This window comes from Haematobia irritans, chromosome 1, assembly GCF_050003625.1.
Source record: "Haematobia irritans isolate KBUSLIRL chromosome 1, ASM5000362v1, whole genome shotgun sequence".
In the NCBI taxonomy this organism is placed as follows: domain Eukaryota; kingdom Metazoa; phylum Arthropoda; class Insecta; order Diptera; family Muscidae; genus Haematobia; species Haematobia irritans.
In genome coordinates this window covers 76,901,409-76,918,378 of record NC_134397.1, presented here as the reverse complement: position 1 = coordinate 76,918,378, position 16,970 = coordinate 76,901,409, and the positions used below count along the sequence as shown (strand labels likewise).

General features: G+C 31.7%; 1 protein-coding gene across 22 annotated transcripts in view; it reads left to right on the top strand.

Annotated features, from left to right (window-relative positions):
- mtd (TLD domain-containing protein mustard) overlaps window positions 1-16,970 on the top strand; it is a 467,609-nt gene that overhangs the window by 354,291 nt on the left and 96,348 nt on the right. For 9 of the 22 annotated variants that reach the window (XM_075290867.1, XM_075290858.1, XM_075290860.1 and 6 more), the window contains 7 exons: window positions 5,330-5,847; window positions 5,912-6,102; window positions 10,171-10,663; window positions 10,735-10,892; window positions 11,267-11,398; window positions 12,007-12,158; window positions 16,741-16,903. In XM_075290867.1, the coding sequence (XP_075146982.1) occupies window positions 5,330-5,847; window positions 5,912-6,102; window positions 10,171-10,663; window positions 10,735-10,892; window positions 11,267-11,398; window positions 12,007-12,158; window positions 16,741-16,903 (1,807 nt within the window). The remainder of the gene's footprint in view (window positions 1-5,329; window positions 5,848-5,911; window positions 6,103-10,170; window positions 10,664-10,734; window positions 10,893-11,266; window positions 11,399-12,006; window positions 12,159-16,740; window positions 16,904-16,970) is intronic. The other 13 variants (XM_075290869.1, XM_075290866.1, XM_075290865.1 and 10 more) reach the window with 3 other exon arrangements.

Genomic DNA, 16,970 nt, shown 5'->3' with positions numbered 1-16,970 from the left:
AAATTTTGACAAAATTTTAAATAAAATTATGACAACATTTTCTATATAGAAATAAAATTTTTGACAAACATACTTTTTCTCTGTTGGTAAAGCCACCCTGGTAGTTTAGTCAACGCAATGGTTTTAAAGCTGAGATAACAACAACAAATGTGATTGAAGTACAAACCAACAATAAAAAAAAAACAAAAACGAATGAAGTAAGAGGAAGCACGCTCAAAATAAACACAGCCAACTGCACTCAAATCGATGATTTGACAGTGGCAAAGGAAAAGAGAAGTATTTGTACAAATTTATTTCGGCAAAGGCCGGCTATCACAAACCTTTTTTCGGAAGGTTCAAGTGTGGTTCACTTTGGGTTTAGTGAACTGCCTGAATTTATTCTGATAATTGATTGATAGTTTTCCTGCAAGTAGAGGATGCTGATGAGGAATGTGGTAATTCCGACAAAATTTTCTATAGAAATAAATTTTGATAAAATTTTCTATAGAAATAAAATTTTGACAAAATTTTCTATAGAAATAAAATGTTTACAAAATTATCTATATAAATAACATTTTAACAAAATTTTTTATAGAAATAAAATTTTCGCAAAATTTTCTATAGAAATAAAATTTTGACAAAATTTTCTATAAAAATAAAATTTTGAGAACATTTTCTATAGAAATAAAATATTGACAAAATTTTCTATAGAAATAAAATTTTGACAACATTTTCTATAGAAATAAAATTTTGAGAAAATTTTCTATAAAATAAATTTTGGACAAAATTTTCTATAGAAATAAATTTTGAGAAAATTTTCTATAGAAATTAAATTTTAACAAAATCTATAGAAATAAAATTTTGGCAACATTTTTTATAGAAATAAAATTTTGACAAAATTTTCTATAGAAATAAAATTTTGACAACATTTTCTATAGAAATAAAATTTTGAGAAAATTTTCTATAGAAATAAATTTTGGACAAAATTTTCTATAGAAATAAATTTTGAGAACATTTTCTATAGAAATTAAATTTTAACAAAATCTATAGAAATAAAATTTTGGCAACATTTTTTATAGAAGTAAAATTTTGACAAAATTTTCTATAAAAATAAAATTTTGAGAACATTTTCTATAGAAATAAAATATTGACAAAAGTTTCTGTAGAAATAAAATTTTGACTAAATTTTCAAAAAAAAAAAAATTGAGAAAATTTTCTATAGAAATAAAATTTTGACAAAATTTTCTAAAGAAATAAAATTTGGAATTTTCCACATAAATAAAAGTTTGACAATATCTTCTATATAAATTTTGACAAAATTTTCTAAATAAAACTTTGACACTTTTTTCTATAGAAATAAATTTTTGACAACATTTTCTATAGAAATAAAATTTTGCAAAATAAGATGTTTTTGTTTGGCAGTTTTCTTGGTAAATTTTTCTCAAAAATTTGGCAGATTATTTTGGGCTCGAGTGGCCACCGTGACTGGGAACCTGAAAAATTTTCCCATTTATAAATTAAAGCTCACTACGTCTGTGGCATTAAATCCAACAATTCGTATTGCAATACAATTAATTTAGCTAGATAGAAGCTTAATAAAATTTATGCTAAAAAAGCCTTGAGTTTTGTTTTAAAGTTATCTGCTTCCCCTTTTACGTAGGAGTTTGTTTTTATATCAGCGAGTTTTAATGAAATAATTTATTTTCTTTTGACTAAGTGTTTATCTTAACTTGTGTAGTATATATACATAGACGAAAACTTTTTTAATTTTCTGCCAGCCACTAAATGAAAGTCACATTTTTTTGGATTGTTTATGATATAGCACAAAAACTGATAACATTCTAAAAGGAAAGTAAAGTGATAAATGCATTTATTTTAATATCTCAAAGAAATTAAACATATGAGATGTGTTTGGTTAATGTATTTTAAAAAAAGCATGTATTAATTAATAATTATATGACAGGCCCCCAATTAGTTTTAGTTTATCAATGACCTAATTAATTGTCTATAACACTTTACTAAATTTTTAGATTATAGGTAACTATAAGTTCACACCTTCATTCATTGAGGCCATTATCGACACAGTTGAAATAATGAACTGTATTTTTCAACTTTTTTTTTGTAACATTAGTTTATATTGATAAGAGACTCACAATAATGTATGAATAGCATTTGTCATGGCAACGTCTTATTAACTATTTAAAAGCGCGCACAACAAAAAATGTATACGTATATTAATTGTAATACAAGTAAAAGAACTCGAAAGTTCCATCTTGTACCAAATATGTAGAAAATCTAAAAAGGATTCTACAAAACCATTTCATATGAAGAGTGGGGACTTTCATTTTTTCAATGAAACTAAATGGCTGGTCAATATCATTGATGTTGTATTGATTTTTCGAGTATGGAATATTTTATTGGACGAGTGGCATTTTAAAAAAATTTTAAATCATCAATTTTTGTTAGATGTTGCTAACATAATTACCATCTGATAAGTTGGTAAATTTTATACACATGCACCTAAGTAAACAATATTTTTTTGGTTTAGTTTATTTACAATGTCTGCAAACACAATAGCGCATATGTTTCCTATAAATAACCTTTTCAAGATGTACGCTACGTATTAGACAGGTGTTTTTTTCAAACAAATTTTAAAATTGAAGAATGATATGCTGCAATTAAATCCAAGATAATATTTTGAAAATTCATTCTCAGAGAAAGATAGGGAATCGAATGGAGTTGAAGAGCCTCTATGGTGAGAATTGTGGCAAGACTCAATTGTCATTCATTGCCCTTCATATATTAACTCTTTCACTACCGAAATAAGAGAGAAGAGAGAGTTTCATACGGGCGACGAGAGGTAACACTATGTGATGGGCTTAACAACCAAATGGCAAGAAGAAGGTTTCTTGTTTTACATGACAGGAACCCTCTCAAAAACAAGAACGGACAAAAAAAAAAAACAAGTATATACGGCCGTAAGTTCAGCCAGGACGAATCTTATGTACCCTCCAAGACTGTCATCCACAATCGGATTACTTGGGTTGTGGTATCTTACAACTTCTTAACATCGATTTCTAAATTGTGAGTTAGTCCATACGTGGTAGAGAGCCAGAATTGAAATATGGGGGTCGCTTATATGGGGGCTATATAGAATTATGAACTTGATATGGACCAATTTTTGTATGATTGGGGATCGATTTATCTGAGGGCTATATATAACTATAGACCGATATGGACCCAGTTAGGCATGGTTGTCAACGGCCATATACTAGCACAATGTACCAAATTTCAACTGGCTCGGACGAAATTAGCTCCTCCAAGAGGCTCCAAAACCAAATCTCGGGATCGGTTTATATGGGGACTATATATGATTATGAACTGATATGGACCACTTTTGGTTGTTAAATATCATATACTATCACCACGTACCAAATTTCAACCAGATCGAATGAACTTTGCTTCTCCAAATGGCACCAGAGGTCAAGTCTGGGGATCGGTTTATATGGGGACTATATATAATTATGGACTGATATGAACCAATTCCTGCATGGTTATTGGATGCCATATACTAACATCACGTACCAAATTTCAACCGAATCGGATGAATTTTGCTCTTCCAAGTGGATCCGGAGGTCAAATCTGGGGATCGGTTTATATGGGGGCTATATATAATTATGGACCGATTTTGATCAATTTTTGCATGCGTGTTTGAGGCCATATATTAACACCACGTACCAAATTTCAACTGAATCGGATGAATTTTGCTCTTCCAAGGGGCTCCGGAGGTCACATCTGGTGATCGGTTTATATGGGGGCTATATGTAATTATGGACCCATTTCGACCAATTTTTGCATGGGTGTTTGAGGCCATATATTAACACCATGTACCAAATTTCAGCCGGATCGGATGAAATTTGCTTCTCTTAGAGGCTCCGCAAGCCAAATCGGGGGATCGGTTTATGTGGGGGCTATATATAATTATTGACCGATGTGGACCAATTTTTGCATAGATGTTAGAGATCATATGCTGACACCATGTACCAAATTTCAGCTGGATCGGATGAAATTTGTTTCTCTTAGAGTCTCCGCAAACCAAATTTTGGGGTCCGTGGGGGGGCTTGTCATAGGATGGATGTGCACCATTTCAACAGCCGCTGAACTGAATTTGCACCACTTCTTAAGGTGTGAGGGGAATTCAGTGTTTTGGATGTGAATTAAGAAATTTTGTGATATTTTGACAAAAAAATAATTTATGATTATTAATGCATTATAACGCTTTTCTGGAAATTTTGTGATCAAATATTTTCAAAAATTCGAAATTTTTCTCTACTTTGTTTCGGATAAATTTAAATAATTTGTCTGTTTTAACCTATTTGAAATACAAAAAGAAAAAGCAATTCGCATTTAAAATATGAAAAAAGCGAGTTATAAAGAAATTGACTCAAATGAACTTCCTGTGCAGTTAAAATAAAGAACATCTTTGGTAGAGCATTTTTGGAAGTTCTTTTAAAGTTGTGCCTTGAGAAGAACTTCCAAATTTTTTGCTGGGTAATTCAGTGGTTTGCTTAACAGTATGGTTTTCATAAAAAAAAAACAATGTGTCAAGGGACGTATCAATTGATCTGTATTTTCAAACAATTTTAAAAGTTGAAATCAAGTCGAAAAAAAACCCTTTTCTCTTAAATATTTCAGAGTTTCATTGGAATTAAATACCAAGTTAGAATAAACCCTTGATAATAATGTCGTGATAGTTTTTGATTTTTTTTTTTCATTTTGACTTCAGATTGTAGACTTAATGAAATTTCAGTAATGCTTTGCGCCATAATGATTGCTTTCACTTTCCTATAAACGTTCAATTTATGTTCAAATAATCCCAGAAAAAAATCTTAAAATGTGATTTTCTTATCTTATCACATATATGAAATATATGGCTATGATATATATTCATTTAATAGAGTTTTTGTCATAGAAGTTGGTTAAATTCTAACCATGATGAAACTATTAAATGTGATGTACTATAATGTAACTATAACTGATTTTAGTCCAAATGTCAAATACAAAAAACAAATAATAATGCTTATTAATAATAACTAGGATACCAACAAGAATTCTATTTGCCGAAATATATCAGACAAATAGAAGCACTCGGATATTGGTTTGCTATAGAGTCCCAGTACCTTGAGTAATAGCATTACCCATATAGAAAAAATTTATTGACAATTTATGGGAAAGTGACTCTATGGGAAAAGTAGTTAACTTTAACTTTTTGGTAAATGGGGGATAATTCATATAATCAAATCTTAAATAAATTGCATTACTCAATTAACTTCTCTGTTTTTTATTGTAGATATTTTGGATAGCTTGCGCCCCGGCTCACCCAAACCAGGTCATATTGAACGTGTTGATCCTGCCGGTCGCGCGGATGGTGGAAATGATCCTGTCATCACACAACGTTTCCTCAAAATCAATGTACGTCATATAACCGACGGGCAAGGTGTTGTTGGTGGTGTTTTATTAGTAACCCCAAATGCTGTTATGTTCGATCCCAATGTATCTGATCCATTGGTAATTGAACATGGTCCAGAAAGTTATGGTGTTATTGCCCCCATGGAATTGTGTGTAAATGCTGCCATATTTCATGATATTGCTCATATGAGAGTATCGGGTGGAATTGTCGACGATTCAAATGAAACAGAAAAACCGGAAATTTATTATCCAAAATCAGTATTAGACGCCCAAAAGGCCAAAGAGGAAGGTGTGGATGCCGTAGACGGCAAACAAATTGAGGGTGATGAAGACAAAGACAAAGATGAACAACAAAAACATAAAACCGATGATCAAGTATCGATTTGTTCTGGTTCAGAGGTTAGATAGATGGCTTATTTTCCGCAATATAAAAATTACTAATATGCATTTTTTTTTTATTTAGAAAAATGATGAAAAAACTACGGAAGCCAAAGAAAGCACGAAGACTGATGTCGATGGGGCCAGTACTGGTACCAATGACACCGAGGACGATGAGGCAAAGAAAAATCTCAATATTACCGATACTCGTACCACCTTAGAAGAGAGACGTAAAAGTTTATTGGATCACCATTGGGCCGTACCCAGCAAAGACAGGTAAGCGAATGCGTACTCACTTGAGATAATCTTCATACTTTTTTGTTGTCGTCATATTTAATTACTTGTGTTCTTATCTCTCTCTGTTCATGGGATGTATTTGCCTTTGTTTGTATATTTGTTTTATTTAATATGCATTTGTGATTCCACACTTTTAAGATTGAGATTATTGCCACTTCAAAGGTAGTTTTTGCTTTCTACAAATATTACTACCGTGTATATTAGGAGAAAACGGGGCGTTTGCGAATGCAAACAGTTAAGAGAAGAATTTATATTTTTCCATGTACGAGAAGTGATCGGTCGACTTTTATTTTAATTTGAAAAAGACGACTTCGAATTTACTATATTTTAGTTGATTTTTAAAAAATTGTAGATTTGTTGAAGATTTTTTTTTTGTAACAAAATGTCAATTAGTCGAAAAGACAATTTTCGATTTTTGTATTACTACCCGTAAAAAAAAGTTTAGCCAAAAAATTAAAGTGCTTTTTGGACCCCAATGTGGTGCAAAAATTTGCTCAGAAGCAATGAATTTTATATTGGATTCGTATTAGTTATTCAGATGTAATCCCATTTCAGTAATTTGAATTTCGAAGTTCGGCCGGGCCGAATCTTAAATACCCACCACCATGAATCAAATATAAAAGTTTCCTTTGAAAACTCTTCGTCGTAACCGGTTATTTGATGATATATAGAATTCCAGGGGGTTTGATAACATTTATTCTACCTAGCAGATCAGTTCAACCAGCACGCTTCCCGAAGAGAAGTTTAAAGATTCTACCTATGATGACTAATCAGATTCTGGACTTATAAGAACCATTTTTTATTGAGTTTTTGGGGAATCATAAAGATGATGAAATGACGCCTTGATTTGAAATCAAAAATCTGAAGATTTTATATCCATTATTAAAATGATTATGAGAAGTAAAATCGGGAAATTTTACATTTAGTTTCAAACAATTTTCATGATCAGCGCGCCTTCTATATTTACAATTTCAGGCAAATCGGATAAAAACAATGATTTCTAGAAGCACAAGAAGTAACCTCAGGAGATCGGTCTATAGGGGGCTATTTTCTGAGAAACTATTTATGGTCCTAAAATACCTCTAGATTTAAAATTCCAAGCAAATTTGATAAATAGATAGATTGGGGCTATACCAAAACATAGACCAAGACCCTAAATTAGGATGCGGCTATATCAAAACCTGGACCGATATAGTCCATCTTCGAACTTGACCTGCCTGCAAACAAAAAAACCAATCTTTGCCAAATTTCAAGACTATAGCGCCATAATTGAAAGCTGTAGCGTGATTACAACAGACAGACAGACGGAAATTCTATATCGTCTTAGAATTTCTCCCTGATCAAGAATATATATACTTTATATAGTCGGAAATCGATATTTCGATGTGTTACAAACGAAATGTCAAACTTATTGTACCCCCATCACCATTCTATGGTGGTGGGTATAAAAAGATCCATCTCCAGGAGAGCATTTTTGAATTTACATTCAAAGTAATGAAGAACTTACTATTTTCTGCTGGGTACTGCTGTGTTTACAAATCTGGCTTCTCGATACATTTCTCTATGACTTTCAAACTTAAGTAGAAAATCTTTTGTTATACCCTTGGGTTTGTAATGAGAATCAAAAAGTCTACTTTTCGTCTTTTTGAGAATTTATTTATTTTATTATGAGGATTTATTTCATGGGAACTTATTTCGTTGCATACTTGAAATCTTTTTTATATAGTCAGGGTTGCCAGTTTGGTCCGATCGGACCAAAATTGGTCTAAAAAATTATTAATTTTTAAATTTGGATGATTTTAGTCCATTTTCGTCAAATCGGTGATTTTTTTAAATTTTCTATAAAAACAAAATTTTGTAAAAATTTTATATAGAAATAAAAGTTTGCGACAATTTTCTATAGAAATAAAATTTTGACAAAATTTCCTATAGAAATAAAATTTTGACAAAATTTTCTATAGAAATAAAATTTTGACAAATTTTACTATAGAAATAAAATTTTAACAAAGTTTTCTATAGAAAAAAATGTTGACAAAATTTTCTATGGAAATAAAATTTTGTCAAAAATTTCTATAAAAGTAAAATTTTAACAACACTTTCTAAAGAAATAAAATTTTGACAAAATTTTTTACAAAAATAAAATTTTGAAAAATTTTTTTACAAAAATAAAATTTTGACAAAATTTTCTATAGAAATAAAATTTTGACAAAATTTTCTATAGAAATAAAATTTTGTCAAAATTTTCTATAGAAATAAAATTTTGACAAAATTCTCCATAGAAATAAAATTTTGACAAAATTTTCTATAGAAATAAAATTTTGACAAAATTCTCTATAGAAATAAAATTTTGAGAAAATTCTCTATAGAAATAACACTTTGACAAAATTCTCTATAGAAATAAAATTTTGACAAAATTTTCTATAGAAATAAAATTGTCTGTAGAAATAAACAGAAATAAATATTTTGTAAAATTTTCCATCGAAATAAAATTTTGGAAAAATTTAACTATTAACCCCCATTTTCATGAAGCTCCGTTAGTGCTACGTTAGCTAACGAACTTTTAAACTATACTACCGACATTTATGTCACCTTGCCTATATATTCCATATGTCAGTTAGGAACTTAACTGCTGAAAACTTTTCTGTTAAATTTATCAGGAGAGAAGATATTTGCAATTTACTTTCTGTTAACTGGCAGTTAAAATAAATAAATAAATAAAATGGCCGTAAAAGATATTAATTTAATTTGGAAAATGGTCCGCTTGTTCGAATTTTGGTAAAATTTCGGAAAAATGTTGGTCCAAAATAAAAATTCATTGTGACAATGCTGCATATTAGAGGTGTGCACGTGAGTAATAGTTTACTCACGAACACTCACGACGGAAAAATCTTACTCACGCACGATATTGTTTGGTAGGACTCACGCACACTCACGAAAAGAAATTTTGTACTCACTCACGCACGAAAATGTCGTGACTCACGAAAAATATCGTGACTCACGGAAAAATGTCGTGACTCACGAATAGTTTTATGAGTAATTTACCTTAGCGACGTGTGTAAAATCATGAGCATTATTCAAATCGAGAGCGTTATTACACTCTTAACGTCCCATGTATCACTAAAATTGTAAATGAGTTTAACTCTTAAGCGTTTTATGTTGGTGAGCAGGATTATTTTCGTGAGCGTCATTCTTTACTCACGGACACTCACGAAGGTGTTATTTTCGTGACTCACGCTCACGCACGAAATTTTGGTTTATTATTCACGCTCACGCGTGAGTCACGAAACTTTTCGTGAGTCACGACAATTTTGTGTCACGTGCACAAATCTATTGCATATAGTTCCAAACCTGATGGGCAAGTGGTGTTTACGAGACAATTTTAGAACATAACAACGTGTAATATGTATTTCATCCAGAGTGGTCTCAGTAGCACTTTTTTTTTGGTTTTATACAGTCAGAATGTTGTAAACGTCGTAAACGTAATATACCTCTATAAAACATAAAAAACGCAGTAAATGTCAAAAATGCACACAGGATACTTAGATTAGATTTCAAACTATTCTTTACTATCCTAAGGTATGAAAACGACTTATCAATGATCGCAAAAAATTGTCAACAAGTAATTAAAAAACATACAAATATTCTTTAATTGCTAGTGTGAAAAAAATTCTGCTCAGGGCCTAAGATTTAATTTTCTACTCTAACTGCAAGATGGAAGAGATATTCTGTGTATTACGACGAGGCTTTCACGTCAAATTAAGTTAAGAATCCATCTCTTCAATTTATTGTATTTTTCATTCGTTTATTTATTTATTTTTTTCAATTACGCTTTTTCATATTTCAACGCACCAACATCAACATCTGCACAATATATCCACATATATGCTTTCTTATATCAAATCACATATCCGATATTTCATCGTGATGCCCCTCATTTGCTGTGATATATGTTCGTATTATATATACTCATTCTCACTGGTTGTTATGTGGACTTCTAATGTCATCAATTCATCTACTAAATTTGCCATATCATAAAATACAACTTAGACTTTTATCTAATTCCCGAAGATCCTCGGAAGATGAGGGAGATAATGAGTCAAATACAACGGCAGACAGTGGCGCTCGTGGTCAGGAACCACATTCTGCCACATCATCCATTAGCGGTATTATGGCCAATTTGGCCGGTGGCGTTGTAAATGCTGGAGATCTAGAACAATTGGAGCAATTATCAAAACAATCGTGCTACGATTCTGGCATTGATATACGTGATCCCATACCAAATGTTCAACCAATACCAAAGAAAACAGTCTATAGTGATGCCGATATTGTATTAAGTTCAGACTGGGTGCCACCAAAACCGATTTCATCGATTGCACCTCTGGGTGAATCTCCACCACGCACTAGTGGCCTGGATGCTGGTGCAGTTGCTGGAGCTCGCAAAAAGACTTCAAGTGTTAGTTTCAGTGTGGACGATAACAATGAGACACCACAACCAGCACAAGCTCAAGTTGATAAGAATGCCTCAGACAAAAAGAATAAGGTAACAAAAAATATTCTATAATAAAATAATAATTAATTGAATTTAAATTAATTTGTTATCCTCATTTGTAGATGTTGAAGCGTTTATCCTATCCCTTGACATGGGTAGAAGGTCTTACTGGCGATGGTGCTCCAGTATCTGGTGGTAGTGTAGGCAAGTCACAAGATACTGAATCGGCTCCCAATACTGGCGATTCAAATCAAAGTGTATTCTCAAAAGTATTCTCAAGGTAAGTGAAAGAGAAAATCCTTAACAAGAACTCATTAAATTATTGAGCAATAAAATAATACCTCATGTTAATTTTTTTTTAATATTCCTTTTATTTTATTTTAAAAATTTTAATAAATAAAAATGCTTTCATCTTTTGGATTCGGCTTTTAAAATACACACACACACATACGCCCACACAATTTTACATTATCATTTTATTAATTTTCAATAACTTCACACACTTTCCAAAAAAAAAAAAACCTTAAACATTTTTATTATTTCCCAAACTCCTTTTTTAATTTTCTTTAAAATGTTACCACATTTATTGTGGTAATTGCGCATTTCATTTAAATAAAAAAAAAATATCTCACACGTACACGTTAAAAAAATCAGTTCCCCCATTACTTTGGTCTCAGAGTTGGGTGGCAATTTATTTTCCAAAACACCGTCCGAAGATTCGAGTGGCTCTCCGGTGCCACCTTTGACACCACATTCTACTCATTCCGAGGGTCATTATTCGACTGGGTAAGAATTCATAAAGTTAAATCTCTAGGGCCTAAAGCTGTTTGTTGTTCATAATTTCCTTTGTTACTTGTATGCCTTTGGTTCCATGTAAATATCGTTAATGAATTCTAAAAAATAAACCAACATTATTAATGTTTCTTCCAATATAAATGTAATATTTTTTTTTTTGACTATCCACCAGATGTTATAAAAAGACAAAAAAAAAAAACAAATATGCTAGAAAAGCACTGTTTTGCAATTTGCTATTAATTTTTACATAAAGTAACTTCTAATTTCTGATAATAAACTTTTGAATTTCATCAATTAGGTGTTATCCTATTTCTTCATCATCTAAATCATTGATCCATCTATCATCTCTAGTGGCATACTTAATTGATTTGGTATCTATTTGCCAATCTTGTGCATTTTGCATTATTTCCTACATTTCTGCTGTCATCCTGAAACTATCACTACATCACCCTATCACTCATTTATATGAATATTATCTAAATCATTAGCACTATTTGTGTATCAACAATTTCTATGTTAACTAGATACTTTTCTCACTTGGTTGAGTTCATTTAAATATTGGATTTTAATAATTTTACAATTTTTTCAAAATTCTTTAGACGTTCCTCCATTGGTACTTTTATACGTCCATTATCTTCGGAGGGTACTTCATCTACTACAAAATTAAAGGATGTAAAACCCCAACCAAAATTGGATTATCGCTCAATGGTTTCAGTAGATGATAAACCTGGCCTATTTGTCAGTGTAGACAGTAAGTATCTGATATATATGTATACTAAGATAATTTTCTAAGTAGTTTTTTTATGTTTAACACAATCTATTATTCACACAATTATAATGAAATTTTGCTCTTTATTTAATTTTCACTCTATTTATTTGGCAGTAATAATTAATTTCTTTACCACATAAAGGAATTTTCTGTAAAGAGCAGATCAATTCCACTTTATTCGGTATAAGTAGACATTTTCAATAGTTAATTCAATGTATTTAACTCCATGAAGCGGGGAAATTCTCTCTCAGCTCCAAAGGATTTCCGTCCAATAAGCCCAACTTAAGAATCTGTTTTCTCTTCTCAGCAACATGAACATTTTCTGATGCAAAAAAAATCTCTAAACGTGGGTATTAAGTTCGAGTTTAGCCGCTATAATCACTAAAGTGAAAACTAAATCAGTAAAAAAAGTCATACAATTATACAAATTTTGTTGCAAATTTTATTATAACTTGATGGGGAATAGCCCAAAGCAAATTTTCACAAAGTTTTTATTCCTTCAAGTGGATTAATTAAGAAAAGTAATCGTGAAAATAGCAATTTTAGCGGCTAAACTCGAACTTAATACCCACGTTTAGAGATTTTTTTTGCATCAGAAAATGTTCATGTTGCTGAGAAGAGAAAACAGATTCTTAAGTTGGGCTTATTGGACGGAAATCCTTTGGAGCTGAGAGGTGGTACAGTGTCGTAAATAATCGCAACAGTAAATATTTACTACTAATTGGAGCATTTCATACATTAAAAATTAATTTACTTTATAAGTTCCTATCCAGTAGAATCGGTGACAGAAGTTTTTTTTTCGAGATTTGGATACCTGAGAAAATGAGTAGTTATTTTACAAAGGACGAATAACTGATTACATATTAGGTGATGGTTAGGTTAAAGTGGCAGCCCGATTAAGATTCAGGCTCACTTAGACTATTCAGTCCATTGTGATATATTAGGTGATAAAATGCTCTTTATACACTACTTATTTCATGGTCGAAGGTATGCCTGGGGTGAAGTACTTTCCTACTAGGACATGCGTATGTAAATGTAATCCGGAGCGATGCCAATTCATTTTAATTTTTAATCAGGCTTACCTACAACATTACCGGGTAATGAGAGTTTTTGCTGGATTGACTTGTATCCTATTTATTTGCCTGCAATTTGAAATATAGAGTTCTTTTAGACCCTTAAAATTCGGAGGCTTTCTGTGTGCAATTCGTATCTTTTGGACACGACTCCACAGCCCTTGTGGACACCTCAGAAAAATCTGGTACAACAGCAAAAAATCTGCTGAAAAATGGAAAGAAGTCGCTGATATAGCAAATATTATCAGCTAATCCAAAGAAAATTTCATTAAAAGTCAGCCAACGAAAAATTTTCATTGATATAACGAAACATTTTCATTAATACAATGAAAATATTCGTTAATAGTACGAAACGTTACGTTGCTTTGCAGAAAAGTTGTTATATTAACCACGAACTCGTTGTATTAACGAAATTGTTTCATTGGCTGACTTTTAACGAAACATTTCGTTAATATAACGAAACTTTTTCTATTAGTGTACAAATTAAAATGAAACGAACTTTCAAAAAGAGAAAAAAAACAAATTGCTTCGCATTCGATTTGCACTTTTCCTTTCGCATGAGGTTTCGTATGATTTACGGGAACAGGGCATAAACCAAATTTCATACGAAAATAGAGTTTACAAATTTACAACAAATCAATCTGCCCCTCTGGTTTATCCATGTCTCTCAATAAACGGTTATCGATAAGAGGAGATGCAATGCTATTATTTAGTTTTTCAATTTTCAATTATTACAAAATCACATTTCAATTAGTAAATTTTGTATTGGATATAAAATAACTATTATAACATTTTCATATTATCATCAAAACCGTTCAATTAATTCATTGTAGTACGGGCACCAAATTTTCCAAATTTTGATATAGTTGGTATGTTTATAAAATGTTCATATATACATTTGTCGCAATAGTATCTACAAATATATTCTATATATAGTATATACAAAAAATATAAAATAAAACATATGTTTATATATAACGGTGTACGCTTAGTTGTGTTTGGCGTTTTTTTTTATTTTTCTGTAAAAACCAACTAAAATAAAATGTAATATTCAAAATTGTATATATCTTAAACAGTAATAATGGCTAATAACAAAAACTCATAGTACTGTGGGCAAAATGTAAGATAAATCTAATTCTAATATATAAAAATAAGTCGGGGTTTCCTTTGTGACGCTTTAACTCCAGAACGCACGAACCACGGTACTGCATTCGATTTCCACGGTTTTGCATTCCTTGGAAAGGTCTCGGACTCCGTAAGGTTTATAGCAAAGAAAATTTAAGAAAAGTTTCAAAGGAAAAGCGGGTAAATAGTTTTTTATATACAGCGCCATCTCTGATGCAACTCCAGAACGCACGAACCGAATTCCACGGTTTTGCATTCGGGCTCTGTGAGGTTTATAGCAAAGAAAATTCAAGAAAAGTTTCAACAGAAAAACGGGAAAATCTTTTTTTACATACATCGCACATTACAAAAATTTATAATTCGAATTCATCGGAGTTGCTTTTGTTATAAAATAATTTTATTTTTTCACATGAAAAATGTTCGGAGAACGTAGAGGATAATCGTGTGGTGAAAATAGGGTATCTCATTTTTTGATATCTGGTGGGGGAGGGGGACATCCCCCTTGCCCGACTTTTTCAAAATTGGGCCAAAGTTCTCCGATTTGAGTGAAATTTCCAAGGAAGGTTAGAGGTGATGTCTAGACAAAGACCCGCTACTTTATTTTTCTATATTTGGTCGCGGAGGTGGACCACCCCTTTATATGATTTTTTTTTAAAGTACAGTAAAAAACAAAAATTCTCTGATTTACTTGAGATTTACAGAGAACACGTCGTGAGGTTATGAATTTATTATGGGGTACCTGATTATGTAATGTTTGGACGGGAAGGGGACCTCGCCCTTGTCCGACTATTTGAAAATTGGAACAAAATTATCCGATTTTCTTGAAATTTTCAGGAAAAGTTGAAGGGGGCGTCTAGGCAAAGAACAGCTACTTTATTTTTCGATATTTGGTCGAGGAGGTGGACCTGCCCTTTGTCCGACTTTTTTTTAACTACAATGAAAAATCTAAAATTTGTCGACTTATTGAAATTTTGCGGAGAACTTGGGGGGAGATTATGAAATTTATATGAGGTATATGATTTTATAATATTTGGTCGGGGAAAAATAATAGGGCACATGTAGACCTCATTTCTCCTCAAGTACATACCGTGAAACAATTAAACTTTTCCAATTTACTTGAAATTTATAGAGGATGTGGGGTAGGTTATATTATTATAATGGATATCTGATAACATTTAAAAAACAAAAAATTGGTTGAAAGGGAACGCCCCCTACCAGACGTTTGTTAAGTCGGTCCGTTTTACATCTGCATAACCGCCCTATTTCTGTATATAAACAAAAAAGAAAATAGTCCTATTTTTTTTAAATGTACGGGACACGTGTGTAGAAACCATGAAGTGATTAATTAGTACTTCAGTTTTTTTGCCAGACTTCCCCTGGCCCAAGTCTTTAAAAGAATTCAAATCTTTTCGAATTTGTTTTCAGATCGAAGGATATGGTTGACTAAGTTAACGAAAATATGCTGCGATCACGGCAGCGAAGCGGGCCGGGTTACGCTAATTTATTTATAAAACGAAACATTCTATTTTTATGTTAGTCTGATATCAATGCAGCCAGGGTGGTTTTACATCCAAATGAACGATTCCACACTTTTTTATAATTGCGTTCATTGTTTTTTTTTTTTTTTTTGCAAGAAGATGAAGGAATTCATATTATTAAGTTATTGAAAAGAAAATGCCACATACAATATCTACACAAGTCTTGCTATACATGTTTCACCGCCGGCGAATGGAAATTTCAATAACCTTCAGAATATATCTGGCGGGGGGAGGTGACTCATTTTGGGTCTTATATGCTAACTTCCAATGGAAATAATATACAAGAATTATTTTTAAATAAATCTATGTCATCACCTTCAAAGCATACACTTATGCGTGCCAGAGTTTTTTCCTATACTCAAAATGTTCCAAATATCACTTTTCCGGTATAGTCATATGATAACATAATCTCAGTCTACTCGAAACGCTTTCCCCGGAATGCTCTCTTAAGTTTTGGGAATAACCACATAAGTCACACGTAACCAAATCAAGCGAATACAGAAGGATAATGGTTGAATTTTTGGGGAAACGGTCCCGAAAAAACGTTTACAAGTTGAGACGGTGCATTAACGTTATGTAAAAACCCTGGCCCATATTTGGCCAATACTTCCGGACTTTTTAGACGAATTGCTTCACGCAAACGAAGCCTCATTCTCAAATAACATTCAAATAAGTTTAAATAAAAAATTATATTACTTTTTGCCCAGAGTAGTATACCTATTGTATATAAAATGTGTATTTTGTAGCATGTTGTTAAGTAATGACCAAGTTATTTTTGTAAAAAAAAAACTAAAATGTTGTATTTTTTCTAAAATTTATTTGTTATAGAACTTATACCAAGACCTGCACGTGCTTGCCCAGACCCGCCATTGTATTTGCGCTTGCGCATGGGCAAACCAGTAGGCAAAGCCATACCTTTGCCCACATCGGTAATGTCGTATGGCAAAAACAAATTGAGACCAGAATACTGGTTTAGTGTACCTAAAAATCGGTAATTCAATTCAAATCTAATCGAAATTATTGGAACATATTCATCTATTTTTATTTCTTTGTATTTC